This window comes from Meles meles, chromosome 4 (assembly GCF_922984935.1).
Source record: "Meles meles chromosome 4, mMelMel3.1 paternal haplotype, whole genome shotgun sequence".
Lineage (NCBI taxonomy): Eukaryota > Metazoa > Chordata > Mammalia > Carnivora > Mustelidae > Meles > Meles meles.
In genome coordinates this window covers 67,920,670-67,935,615 of record NC_060069.1, presented here as the reverse complement: position 1 = coordinate 67,935,615, position 14,946 = coordinate 67,920,670, and the positions used below count along the sequence as shown (strand labels likewise).

Genomic DNA, 14,946 nt, shown 5'->3' with positions numbered 1-14,946 from the left:
GAGCCTGCTTCCCTCTCACTCTCTCTGCCTGCCTCTCTGCCTACTTGTGATCTCTCTCTGATAAATAAATAAAATCTTAAAAAAAAAAAAAAAAGGAGCCGGTAGTGCCTGACACCAATTAACCTTATAGGATTTAATTATGCTGTGATTTCTTAGACCTCTTTGAGTATTCAGCAACTTTCATTAAGTAAACGTTTTATAATTTTTTGCATCACCGACTCCTCCACTTAATGGAGCTCTCCATTGGTGGCTCATAAAGCAAACCTCTTGTTTCTTGTGTTTTTGCATTAACATAGTGCTCCTTTACATTTTAAGAATTAAATAATTAATCCAGCCTCGAGACATCCTTATCAAATTAAACAGTCTTATCCTCGTCCTACAGATAAGAAACAAGAAGCAAAGTGGTACTGCTCAGCGTCAACAGACATTATTGAGAACCTGATCTGGGCTGGTTACAGGGGACACAGTGATGAACCAATTACAGTTCCAGCCTTACAAACGTGTCAGCAAGAAAATTAACTATGATACTGTACAAGACGGGCTATATTTGATATATAAAACAGAATGCAGAGCATGAGTACAAAGAGGAAGAATTAAGGGAATGGGTACCTAACGGTCTAGTGGAGCAGAGGCCAGTGTGTAAATGGTTCCTAGAGAAAGACAGTGGCAGTTGGCCAGGACTGGTAGGGACTGAGTTTGGAAGGGCATTTCAGACTAAGCAGAGGGTACTATAGATACAAAGACAGGAATATGTTGTCATTGGCATAAATAAATGAGCTTCCTTTTCTGTGATTGTCAGGCAACGTATGATACGAATCTTAAAATTATTTTAAGTTCAAAGGGAGGACATTTTGGGTGCCTGGTTGGTTCAGTCGGTTAAGCATATGCCTTTGGCTCAGGCCATGACCCCAGGGTCATGGGATCAAGTACTGCATCCAGCTCCCTGTCCTTCTATACCTCCCCCTCCCAGTGCTCTCTCTCTCTCAAATAAATAAAGTATATTTTTTAAAAATATATTTTATTTATTTATTATCATTTTATTTTACTTTTTAAAGATTTTATTTTTTATTTTTTATTTTTTTAGATTTTATTTATTTATTTGACAGAGAGGGAAATCACAAGTAGGCAGAGAAGCAGGCAGAGAGAGAAGCAGGCTCCCTGCTGAGCAGAGCGCCCTATGCGGGGCTTGATCCCAAGACCCTGAGATCATGACCTGAGCCAAAGGCCAAGGCTTAACCCACTGAGCCACCCAGGTGCCCCTAAAGATTTTATTTTATTTTCTTAAGGATTTTATTTATTTATTTGACAGAGAGAGATCACAAGTAGGCAGAGAGGCAGACAGAGAGAGAGAGAGGGAAGCAGGCTCCCTGCTGAGCAGAGAGCCGGATCTGGGACTCGATCCCAGGACCCTGAGATCATGACCTGAGCCGAAGGCAGCGGCTTAACCCACTGAGTCACCCAGGTGCCCCTAAAGATTTTATTTTTAAGTAATCTCTACACTCAACTTGAACTCACAATCCCAAGATCAACGGTTGCATGCTCTACTGACTAAGCCAGCCAGGTGCCCTAAAGTGAGGACATTTTAAATAAGTTAAGGCCAAAACTGCTCTGTCATTATCTGTAGTGTAGGAGTGAGATTGGGGAACATAATGGGAATAAGTTTGTGAGCCTGGAGTGAAGGGAGTACCCAGATAATGTGGAGATAAAGTAGGCCTTGTCAATGTGGCAGTGAGAGGGCAAAGAAGAAGGGGGAAGAAAGGCATGGGGGTATTCTCCATTTATTTTTTAAAAGATTTTATTTATTTATTTGTCAGAGAGAGAGAGAGGGAGAGAGGGAGCACAGGCAGACAGAGTGGCAGGCAGAGGGAGAAGCAGGCTCCCTGCTGAGCAAGGAGCCCGATGTGGGACTCGATCCCAGGACGGTGGGATCTTGACCTGAGCCGAAGGCAGCTGCCCAACCAACTGAGCCACCCAGGCGTCCCGGTATTCTCCATTTAAATCAGCAAGGTTAATTAACACAACAAAAACTAAACTCTCTCTCTAACCTCCGCTGTCAGGACTCCAGTCAGGAGTTTTAGTCGTGGCTTCTGTTCTTGAAGGTGAGCTACAACAGTATGATAGTAAGACACGATCTCATAAGACCCATGTCTACCATTCATTATCTCATTCGCCATTTTCCAAGCAGGATATTTTTTGCTCCACATTGGGACAAGTACTTTTGTGGTCACAAAATAGGAAAACGTTGGCCAAAATATTTTAAATCTCTTAAGCCTGTGGATTTGCGCATTAATTAATTTTCCCTATTAAAGTTACTACAGTGAGTCAAAGGCAGGTTAATTCAGCCCAGTGCTCAGTGTTTATTTCTGCAGGTCACAAAGTCTCCCCCTGCCCCACCTCTCCTGCAAATGATCAGGACTTACAGTTTAAACCCTTTTTTTTTCTCCCTTTAATGACATTATCCCATGCTCAGTGTATCCCGTGCTCACTGAAGAATGCTACGTTAAGGGCAGAAGGCTTACCCGAAGCTAACTGTATCAGTAAGCACCATTAGCAAGCACCGACAGAAGGAAAATGGCTGTAGGAGATTTGGTCACAGTGTCTACCATTGAGTTTACACTTTCTACCATTTGATTCTCAACTGAGGAAGAGGCATCAGAAATACCGTAGCAGTATTTTGCCATCAACAAGATGGCAAACAAGTTTTCGTATCTGATCCTGATTGCAAGACACACAGGTGAGGCTCAATAAGACTGAATATAAAGGTCAACTTCTTCTGATTATTCTTGTTAAGAGCAGCTCAATCCATAGGGGTGCCTGGGTGGCTCAGTGGATTAAGCCGCTGCCTTCCGCTCAGGTCATGATCTCAGGGTCCTGGGATTAAGCCCCGCATCGGGCTCTCTGCTCCGCAGGGGGCCTGCTTCCTCCTCTCTCTCTGCCTGCCTCTCTGCCTACTTGGGATCTCTCTCTCTGTCAAATAAATAAATAAAATCTTTAAAAAAAAAAAAAAGCAGCTCAATCCATAGAAAGGAAGTGGCATTTTCCTAAAGATATGATTAATGTGATGCCAGGTTCCTTTCAAACCCTTTTACAGAGTCCTTTTTCCTTTAAAGAAATGGCTAGATAGTTTTCAGGATTTTCTTTTGTTATAACGTAATATAACATAATTTCTTTGACCTATCATCCTGTAAGCATAACTCTTTGTGCCTTACATCTGTTATAATTTCATCACATTAACTTTAAAAACTAATGTCAGAGCACTTACAGAATGGAAACATGAGGAGCTCCCTATATATACTCTCCCCACTGAAACAACCGTAACTCATGAAAATTATAAATAAAAATATAACCATTCATCAGAGCATGGAGCCGTTTATGGCCCAGGGCATTGTTAGAAGCACTGGGGCAATCATTTGCCAATTAGTGGAGACTAACAGCTAGGAGTAGTATCAATGGAGGCAAACCAGCCAAAGGCTGGATAGGGAGATAAGGAAGAGAGTCAGAGAACCTGACTAAAACCACTATCATCCCCCAGGGGAGGGAGAAGGAGTCCGGGTGTCAGCCTGGGGAGATGCACCAAAGCCCTGGGGAGACATCAGAGCCTGCACATTCTGGAAGAAATAAACTCCCCTCAACTCGTCTGGCTAAGTCACTCAACAAATAAAGAAGTGAACAACAATGACAACAAACCTTGGAGCCAGTCTGATCAGTCTCCAGAGTTGCTACAACGGAAGCCTACAGCTTATAACAAAAAAACAGTGAGACATACAAACATGCAACTGAGCCCCATGCACGCAGAAACTGCCTTTGAGAGGATGCGGATGTTGGACTTAGCTGACAGGAAGCAAGGATTATGAGTGCAGATTCAGAATTCCTCAACAAAATACTAGCAAACTGAATGGAGCAACACACAAAAAGGATGGTGGGTCACAACCAGTTGGGATTTGTCCTAGGAATGCAAGGTTCGCCTACATCCAAAAATCAATTAATGTGACATACCATATCAATAGAATAAAGGAAAAACAGGGTTATCTCAATAGAGAGAGAAAAGGCACTAAACAAACGCCAGCACTCTTTCAAAATAAAAATAGTCTAACGTCTGTCTGCCTCAGTAGGTGGAGTGTGGGACTCTTGATTTCCGTGTCTTGAGTGCAAACCCCATGGTGGGCACAGAGCTCACTTTAAAACCAAAGAAAGAAGTAAAGTCAACAAACTAGGAGTAGAAGTTCCTCAACCTGACAAAGGGTATCTGCAAAAAAAGGAAAAAAAAATCTAGAGTAATCACATCTGATGTGTAAGACTGAAAACTAGCCACATAAGATTGAGAATAAGACAAAAATGTTCACATGCTCCTCTTTATTCAACATAGTACTAGAAGTTCTAGCAAAGGTATTCAAGCAAGAAAAAGAATTAGAAGGCATCCAAATTGGAAAGAGGTAAATCAATTTGTATTCTAAAATGACATATTCTGGTGTACAGGAAATTCTAAGGGACTCACCAAAACACTATCAGAACTAATAAATGAGTTCAGCAGGCTTGTAGGACACAGGATATATGCAAAATTAGTCTTCTACACACTGGCAATGAATAATCAAAAAATGAAATTAAGATGGGAATGTAAATTGATGTAGCCACTATGGATAACAGAATGGTGGTTCCTAAAAAAATAAAAAATAGCAATATGATAAGATGCCGCAATCTCAGTTCTGGTTATTTAGCCAAAGAAAACAAACACTACCTTGAAAAGATATTGCACCCCATGAAGCATTATTTACAATGGCCAAGACATGGAAACACATATTTACTATAGATTCTTATTGATGATAAAAAGGCAATAAGCCTCCTCTGAAAATAGTAATTACCTTCAGAGCATGATCAGGCCAATGATGGATTTTTCAAACTTATACGAATCCAAAACAAAAAGCTCTTCATGCCATACCTTTCTAAATTCTCATTTCCCATATAACATAAATTTCCTTTTGTCACAAGCATACTAAATTTTCTATTAATCCAATTAAAATTTCACACTCACTTCAGAAATAGTTTATACTTCATAGCTAATTGATTCATATTTAACATGTTGATACAGGTCCCCAATTCTCAACCCTCTGATACCAAGTCTTTCCACAGGAATTTTTATTTAGAATTTATAATCCAGGGGCACCTGGGTTGGTTGGTTAACCATCCAGCCAACCATCCAACCAACCAACCAAGGAGCTCAGCTGGTTAGGGGCCTGCCTTCAGCTTAGGTCATGATCCTAGGGTCCTAGGATTCAGCTCCCCTCCGGCTCCCTGCTCAGCAGAGAGCCTGCTTCTCCTTCTGCCTCTGCGGCTCCCCCTGCTTTTGCTTCTCTCTCCGTCAAATAAATAAATAAAATCTTTTTTAAAAAGTGTGTATAATCCAAGTTTGTAGCAATTGAAGGACATCGTGCCAGACTGTGTCAGATGTAACTGATGAGTCAATCCTCCAACCCTATTGATCGTAATAGAGAAAGTTATTTCCTTGATTATTCCAGCCTTTTTAGTATGTGTTGGTGCCAGGACTGAGGCAGGAGCTGGATTCCTACCTGTAACTGCGGTATGTGACAGAGCCAAGATCAGTGGAAGGTCAGAGACTAGACTACAAGGTCGGATCCGTTATACTGTAATCTTTAGCTAGGCAGTGATAGGAAAAAAAAAAAAGAAAACAATGCCGATGGATGGATTGGGTAAATAATATGCACCTGTGCCCTGCGATGGCACTATACAAGGGCCTAGGTATGCGGGAGGCAAAGGAAGAAATGTCGGTCTTTCATCATACCTTCCGGTTGAGTTTCCTCCTTTATTACGTTATTACATTTGTTACATATGTTATTAAATTCTTTCCATAAAAACGCTTGTGCTGAGCCGGTTACCAAAGTCTTGTTTCCCAAAAAGGCACTGTATAATTGAGATGATTTATGCAATTGGAAGGGAGAATTCATCAGGCGACAAACTGTAGACCGTGACGAAGCCCAATCATTTCCAGTGACCTCAGATGCCCAAGGTGGATTCAGGATTTCAAGCCGAACCTTCGCGGCGGCGTGCAAGCCGGAGACAGACTCAGTTCGAGAGAAGGGGAGGATGGTTTCCTACGTAAAGAACCTCCAGTCCCAGAATCCCATCCGGACTCCAAATCCCAGAAACCCGGCAGGGCTAATCTATTCCAGTCCCAAGTCTGCTGACCGCGGACGCAACCAAGTTGGGAAACCGGGGTGAGAAGCTGCCGCCTTGTCACCTAGTGTTTTCCCTGCAGGAAGGGGGCTTTGTAGGAAGAACTTTGGCATTCTCTCAGTCACAGCTTCCAAGAAGGTCTCCCTTCCGGCCCGTTTGATGTGACAGGCTGCGTCTCCCATCCTCTCTCCTCCTTTTCCTAGCCCCCGTAAGAATGGTGCAGCCGGGAGGTGAGACTCCTTGAGATGGATCGATGGTTGCGCCCGCCCTCCCCCGGAATGTGGGCCTTTGGAGCAAGCGAGGTGGGAGGGACCGGAGCGGGGAGGCGTGCTGGGCCCGGGCGGCGGGAGGAGCCGCGCGGTTCCGGCTGCCCCGGCGAGGCGACCCTTGGGTCCGCGCCGCGGGCGGAGTAGACAGGTAAGCAAGCGGCAGCCGCGCCTCTGGAAGAGGCTCGGGCAGCGGAGTCCCCCCGCGGCGCCCGGGGCGCGCCCCGCACCCTCGGCCTCCCGCGTTGAGGCGGGGGAGTAAGGAGATGCCGACCCAGAGGGACAGCAGTACCATGTCTCACCCGATCGCAGGCGGCGGCAGCGGGGACCATTCCCACCAGGTCCGGGTGAAAGCCTACTATCGCGGGTGAGTGTCTCAGAGTAGGGGTGGGGGTGGGAGGGGAGGGAAAAGGCCCGCTCCCCTTGGACTGGAGGCGGAGAGGGTGAGGGGCTGGAGATGTGGGCAAATGGGTCCGGGCGGGAGCCTCTAGGGACTCAGGATGGGTGACCAAGTGCTCGGGGGAGGAGCATGGGGCGCTGCGTTGGGGCACCCCAAGGTGTGTTTCAGGGCGCCCGGGAGTCGCGCGGCTGATGGTCCAGACTAGGGTCCGAGGGAGGAGTCTTGGAATAGAGCAGGTCCACCTGGTGGGTTCGAGAGAGACTCGCTTACTAAGAAATTTACAAGGGCTTTACGTCATGAAGTCTGAATGTGTTTGGGGTTGCGAGTTGATTCCGAGTGATGCCTCAGTGAACTAAGTTTGCTCTAGGCTTGAAAGACAGAACTGCTTTTAGTTTGCTGGTTCTTTGAATTACCAGCAGGCCTAAAGCCTCTGGTTCTCTAAGTCAGGTTTACCTTCCTCGCGTAGAACAGTTCACAAAGTGTATCCGGACTATGGTCAGGCTGCCTGTGTATTAGACATAGGAGTTAAGAGTAAAGTTGATGATTTTTAGGGATGTGCATTAGGTACTTATGTCTCGCCGAGATTAGGCTGTATATGTGTAAATTAGAACGGTGAATGCTTCTTTGTCAGTGTTGCTTCAGGGACCATTTGATGGGGGGAGATACTGCAAGGAGAGAAGAGGATGAACCAAGGCATAGTTTTAAAATCTGTGATCTTTACGCATATTATTACCAAAGTTACAACTCCTGTGCTTACTACCAGTAATAACCCAGTCCTAACATTGTTGTATTAAATCATAGTCTATAATCAGTGGCCTGACAGACATATCCACCTTCTCTTGAATTCAGTTGTGGTTTGAAATACGAGATAATTATATTTAATAGCTTTAGAGAGGTGAAATGTTAGTGTGAACTTGAAGATTTGAAGTTAAGGGTTAACAGAAAACCCAGTGGCTTTGGCCTGTCTGACTGTTTGTCCAAGCAGAAGTAAATTGCTTAAAAAAAACTCAAGCACTAGGAGGTTGAAACTGCAATGCATACTTTTACATTCCGGAGGGGATCAGTGAAGATAGCAAACTTAAAAAAAAAAACAACACATGCCTCTCTTGTTTTGATTTCAAAGGAAATGGAAGCCCTAAGTGTTATTGGTTTGATATAATGACTTACTAGTTCTCTTGCTGCCATGTAGCCTCTGACCTCTTGTTTATTAGGTTGACTGTATTCAGCTGTAGTTTACAAGAATTATTTTGGACAGTATCAGTGTTTTTGCTTAAATTGATCAAGGAGGTCTTCATTTTAAAACAATACCTAGAATGTGTGCCTGTTTTTTATAAGTTTGTAGTGGTCCCAAGAGCTGTTTTGACTTGAATATGGTCAGCTATGAACTTTGCAATGTGGGGGGAAAAGTTTTTGCTTCCTTTATCTTACCTTTAACTTGATAGATGAGGTATTTCACTTTACTTACTTTTTTTTTTTTTCCCTAGAATAGTGATTGGTCATATAGGCTTTTTTCTTAAATAAGATTTTATTTATTTGACAGAGAGTGAGAGAGCACAAGCAGGGGGAACAGAAGAGGGAGAGGGAGAAGGAGGGTCCCCACTGAGCTGGGAGCAGGACTTGGGACTCAATCCCAGGATCCTGGGACCACGACCTGAGCTGAAGGCAGACACTTGACCTGAGCTGAAGGCAGACACAACCGACTGAGCCACCCAGAGAGTCACCTCACTTTCCATTTTACAAAGTTGATAGTCCATGATTTATTAGGCCTAGAGAATGAAATATGTAGTAGGTGTTTTGTTTTTTTTTAAGGTGTCTCATTATTGACATTAAAAAAAAACTGGATTAAATGAATATACTCAAATGGTAGGAATGTGCAAATTGTACAGAGATATAAAATAAGCCTCTTTCATCCCATTGTCCCAACTTCCAGAGGTATACTGTTAACAGTTTATTTCTGTTCTGCTGGTGGTTGACTTTATTACTTTAAAAGTTATACTGCTGTTTCATGATTCAACTTTAGATAGTACCTTTTAATCCCGTCCTCTCAAAGAGTAGAAATGGGCCGAACACTGCCTTTTGCTTGCCCTTTTCCTGGTTGGTGCTTCTCAATTTTTGATTGTTAAACGATTATTTTCAGTTCTCTTGTTTACATTTATGACTTTAAACAATATAAATTCTTGCCTTGTTAAATTTAAATAGTTTCCAATGATTTTAACTATGAAGAGGAAGAAATTTAGCCTCTCCCTCCATTTCTACTGGTTTGACAAATATAAATAGGCCTAGTTAGTAAATTAAAATTACCATAAACTTCTCCTCTGGAAAGAAATCAAAGTCTGTTATATTTCAGGAATGTAGGTGTCATATTGTCTTGGCTTATTGCTACAATTATTTCTATAAAAGAGAATAAAAAAGAACATATAACCCTTTTAGTGCCTGACTAAAATTTCTCCAAAACATTCAAGTTAACATTTGTTTTTTAAAATCTATGAATTTGGGCACCTGGGTGGCTCAGTCGTTGAGCATCTGGCTTCGGCTTAGTCATGATTCCAGGGTCCTGGGATTCAGCCCAGCATCGGGCTCCCTGCCTAGCAGGAAGCCTGCTTCTCCCTCTCCCACTCCCCTGCTTGTGTTCCCTCTCTTGCTGTGTCTCTCTCTGTCTGTCAAATAAATAAAGTCTTAAAAAAAATAAATAAAATCTATGAATTTTTGTTAAAGAATGAAAGAATCAATCCCTTGCCCTTTATTGCTTTTTATTCATTGGAAGCTTTCTAACAGTGCCTTCATTTCAAGCCTAATTTAAAGACAACATCAGCACTCTCTAAATTGTACCAATTTCTGTCCCCTGAAATTAGATCTGTTAAGATTATATGTTTATTAACAATAGTCTAAACTGGTGGTTTTGATATCACATAGTCAGCTGCTCATTACTACAGATGAAACTAAAATGAGTCACCAGTGAGGATAGCTAATAAACAGGTAGGCTAACTAGAACACCTACCTGATTTTAAAATAGAAAATTCTTCCTTTATATCAAGAAATGTAAGGACAATGTGCATTTGAAAAAGTTTCTATTCTTTCAGATCTTATGAAAGGCCATTATCGGAAAGTTTTCTCCTATCCCCTTGTAACAGTATTTCTTTCCAATGAACATTGAATCTTGGAATAGCCAGAATTTTTTAGTGAATCAATTGCCTTTGCCTTTCAAAGACGTGTATAGTGTTCTCTCATTCAGTTAAATTTGTTCTTGGTGCAAATGTGACATCCCTCTAGATGTAACAGATTTAATTAGATTTTTTCTAGTTTTTAAGCAGCAGATTAATAGCATTGAGAATCCAACTGGTTTGGGGTGCCTGGGTTGCTCAGTTGGTCAGTTGTATGACTCTTGATTTTGGCTCAGGTCGTGATCTTGGGGTGATGAGATTGAGCCCAGTGTGGGGCTCCTTGCTCAGTAGGGAGTCTGCTTGATAGTCTCTCTTCCTGTCCCTCTGCCCCTCCCCCAGCACGCACTCAAGCTTTTCTCAAAAATAAATAAATCAGTCTTCAAAAAAAAAAATCTGACTGTGTCACAGCCTATACACCCTTCTTTCTTTGACATGGGAGTTTGTCAGTGAGTGGCCTTCCTTCTTCAATCATTACCTAGTAGTGTTAGGAGGAAGAGAAACAGGTTTTGTTGGTTAGTGATAAATTGCTATTGTATGTGCTTATCCTTATATTAAAGGTACTTGATATTATGGGATAGAGTTTAACAAGGAAATGCCTGGACTACTCATTTCATTTTACATGATAAATGTATGGGAAATTTTGCAGAAAGGTTGTAAAAATGCTTTTTAAACCCACTGCCATTGAACGGTTATAACATTCTAGAGTATCCTTTTTGTGCACATCTACAAATAGGAGATTAACTCCTTGTATATTTGGATTGCATAGCTGGTTCAGTGAAGAAGTATGCAGGATTTTTCTGTGAACAAGTCTTGGCAAGACTTGTTTTTAAAAGTATTGCAAAATAATTTTAGCAATATAAGGCATATCTCTAGAATGTTCTAAGGAAATACAAAGCGTATATTGAGTTGGGAGTTGGGGGAATGTTAGTTATTAGTCCTGGAGCTTCTGGCATGGCACCTAACCACAGGACAACTCCTCACAGCTTTATCAGAGAAGGAGAAATGACTTGGTGGCCTGGTGCCAAAAACCAAATAACTCTCTCAGAAATTTGAATCAGATAATACAGAGATAAATTGCTTGGTAGCAGTTAAGACTGGAGCTGCAGAGTTAAGGGAGAGGCTAGTGAGGCCAGCACCAACCAGGTACAAACGTCAGGTCTGAGAAAGCAGAGGAGGAGGCAGCTTTCTGCGAAAAAATTCTTCCTGGAGGTCCATGAGAGCTTTCTAGTACAACTCCCAACCCTCTTGTTAAGGTAACTTGAGTGTTTGGGGTTTTTTTTTTTAATTGTTGAAATGAGCATAATGAAAACCTGAATTTTTAAAATTCCAGTCTTGCTTAGGATTTCACGTATGACCTAAAGTGTGTTTAAACTCACTTTAATAAATATTGTTGACTACCTGCTGCCTACTCTAAGGAAGGCACATGTTGCTAGGGTTGACAGAGGGAGCAGAGGTGGCTAATCTAAGGCTCTGCCCTCAAGGGACTGAGGAACTTTTAGGAGGACAGACATAGAAGAGTTAATAAAGGAGTGTGTATGTGTTTATGTGTAAGGTCCTTGCAGGGATGGATATTGGGGAGGGGTTTGGGAAACCTTCTAGAGGATGAAGTGTTTGAGGCTTTTAAAGGGTAAATAGATTTGCCTGGTTGATGAAGATGTGGGGTGAGGGTCATTCCAGGCATTGCACAACTGCGTGGTATGTTTGGGGAATTCAGATCAGTTTAGTTGTTAGTCCCATAGTCATTCCTTATTAGGACATAAAGTGTGAAGTGGGCACTGATAAGAAGTGAGGCTAAGAAGAGGTTCACAGGCACTACTCATGAAGATTCTCGAATATCATACTTTGGGCTTCAGCCTTTTTTTTTCATTTGGTGAGGGTTTTAAGTAAGAGAGATTCACGCTTAGATTTTCATCTTAGAAGGCTCACTCTTAGAACCAGTATGGGTGATGAATTAGCAGTGGATGAAGACTAATTTGGAGGCTTTGGAAGTAGTCCCGCTGAGAGAATCAGAGGGGGAGAAGAGGATATGGATTGAACCGTGATTTTAGGGGTAGAATCAATATGAATTACACATTGATTGCCTGTGGGGGAAAGAGGGATTCTGACAATAGGTTTCTTATTTGGGAGAGACTAGGGCATAAAGGAGGAAGAGATTAGTGAGAGGAGGTAATTCATTATGTGGAACAAGTAACCGAATTTTGAGTTCTTCATGCTTTGCAGGCTTCTAGGTGGAAATGCCTAGAATTGACTGAAGTGTCATTTATTGTGTGCCTGCTGTATGTCCCAAGCCCTGTACCTGGCAGCTTACCTATGTAAGAATGTCGCTGAGAATGATGATAGTAACAAAAATGCGACCAGTTACCAAATGTAGATGACAAAGGCAAAGGACTAAAACTAAATTTAAACATACAGACACACCTAAAGTGGAAAGTTCCCCTTCTACCCTCTCACCCCAACTTCCTAATGGTATCCATTGTTAATAGTTGGGATATTCTGCATCATATTAATATGTCTTTAGGTATAGATATTGTGTGCACACAAACCCTTTTATGTTTCAAATAAAGAGATTTGTATTTCTACACATGTTTCTGCAACTTGATTTGTTTTCATTGATGATCATCTTTCCATGTGAAGGTAGGCAGGGATAACTAGAGACATACACATATAGAGAGCAAACTGCTTACTTATAATCGATGTATAGTGTTCTGTAGTATTGTTATACCATAATTTAATCTTTTTCCTGATTGATGAGCATAAAAAATTACCTTCATTAAATCAGTATTTCAAATTATGCTGAAGGAACACCCTTTTTATTTAATATATATTCTTGCAAATGTGGCCCAAAATTTGCCTATTTTAAAACTTGATAATTGTCTTCCAAACACCTACCAATTTACGTTCCAAACAACAGTGTACAAATGAAGTATTTTCCTTGTGTTCTCAACTGCACATTATTGGTCTTTAGAGTTTTTCCCAGTAGGGGCGCCTGGGTGGCTCAGTCAGTTCAGTGTCTGCCTTCGGCTCAGGTCAGGATCCCAGGGTCCTGGGATCAAGCCCTCCATTGGGCTCCCTGCTCAGCTGGGAGTCTGCTTCTCACTCTCCCTCTGCTCCTCCCCCGGCTTGTGCGAGCGTGAGCGCTCTCTCTCCCTCTCCCCCTCTCTCAGATAAATGAAATCTTAAGAAAATAAATAAATAAAAATTTTCCCAATAGGCAACAAATGCTAACATTTTTTTATAGCTATCTTTTTATACATTACTGATCATTTGTAGTTCTGCAGCTTGTTTATTCATGTCTTTTGCCCAGTTTTTCTCTTGGATTCTGTCTTTTTAAAATTAATTTATTTGAAGGGACATTGACATTTTGTCTGTTAAGAAAGTTGCCAGCATTTCTCTTAATCTGTATGTCTGGAGTTTTTCACTTTAATTTAATCAAATCCATCTGTTTTCTCCCTCCCCCCCCCCCCTTTTTGGCTTCTGGGTTCTCTTAGGTATGTGTATTTCCCATCTAAAAATATTTTTTGTATATTAATTATGCAGCTTTTCAAGTGATTCTCTTTTCAATCAATCTGATATTTGGGGGTTTAGTTGTTTGTGCTGTACTGATACGACTTAATTTTTTAAAAAGTGTATTCTAATATTGTTACTGAATAGGTTCTTTAACCACTGGGCTGAAGGACAACTTTGTTCCATACTAAATTTCTCAGATGAATGTAAGTACTTTCTATTCTGTTTCATTGATTTTTTAAAAAGATTTTATTTATTTGAGAGAGAGAGAGTGAACACGAGCAGAGGGAGAGGCAGAGAAAGAGAGAGAGGGAGAATTAGACTCTCTGCTGAGTAGGCAATCAGATGCAGGACTCTATCCCAGGTCCATGTGATCATGACCTCAGCTGAAGGCAGACAGGCACTCAACCAACTTGAGCCACCCAGGCGTCCCTTTTTCATTGATTTTGGGAAGAAATATATTTTTGCACATACCACCATTGGTTTAATTATTGTAGTTAGTTTTGATATATGCTATGGAAAAGTCATTTCATTAATATTCTATTTCCACATTTTCTGGGCTGTTTGTATATTTATTTTCTCTTCCAGATTAATTTTTGAAAGTTTTTCTAGGTTCCAGAAAAAAATCTTTTATTTTTTTATTTTACTTTATTTTTTGTTTTTTTTTTAAAGATTTTATTTATTTATTCCAGAGAGGAAGAGTGAGCAGGGGGAAGAGCAGAGGGAGAGGGACAAGCAGACTCCCATTTGTGCGTGGGGCTGATGCAGGACTCGATTGTAGGACCATGAGATCATGACCTGACCTGAAAGAGTCAGATGCATAAGAGACTGAGCCACCCAGGTGTCCCCAGGAAAGAAAAACTCTTACTGGTATTTTGATTTGGAATTGCTTTGAATTTATAGGTTAATGTGAGAACTGATAGTTTTATAATATAGAGCTTTGCCTTTTAACTATGAGGTATAATACCTATTTACTGATTTTTTTTTTTCACTAAGGTTTCTATCCCTTAGAGTTTACACATTTCCTGTTAAATTTATTTTGAAATGTTTTATAATTTTGTTCTTTTTGTGAATGGAATATTTTGTTTTCAGAGGCTTATGATATATCATCTGTTTTTGAATATTTAAGTTTAACTGGTCACCTTAATTCTAATAATTTCTTAGTTAACTATCTTGGAATTTGTAGCTAGATAATGTCATCTGCAAATAACAATTTTGCCTCTTTAATATATATCTCACTTATTTTTTTTTTACTACATATCTCACTTATTTTTCTTATCTTAACTATTTGGCTAGGTTTTTTAGACAGTGTTGAATTTTAGCAAGATCTTTTATCTTTTTTTTTTTTTTTAAAGAGAAGGAAAGAGGGAGCGGGGAGGGGTAGAGGGAGAGAGAGGGAGAGAAAATCTCAAGCAGGATCCATGCC

The 14,946-nt window shown here is 41.0% G+C and overlaps 1 protein-coding gene across 2 annotated transcripts in view; it reads left to right on the top strand.

Moving 5' to 3' along the window:
- The first annotated feature begins 6,536 nt into the window (after positions 1-6,536).
- The window catches only part of PRKCI (protein kinase C iota), a 68,189-nt gene continuing 59,779 nt past the window's right edge, over positions 6,537-14,946 (top strand). Inside the window, exon 1 of one of the 2 annotated variants that reach the window (XM_046003156.1) lies at positions 6,537-6,822. In XM_046003156.1, the coding sequence (XP_045859112.1) occupies positions 6,722-6,822 (101 nt within the window). In that variant the 5' untranslated portion in view covers positions 6,537-6,721. Of the gene's footprint in view, positions 6,823-13,706; positions 13,727-14,946 lie in introns of those variants that run through there. The other variant, XM_046003157.1, reaches the window with a different exon arrangement.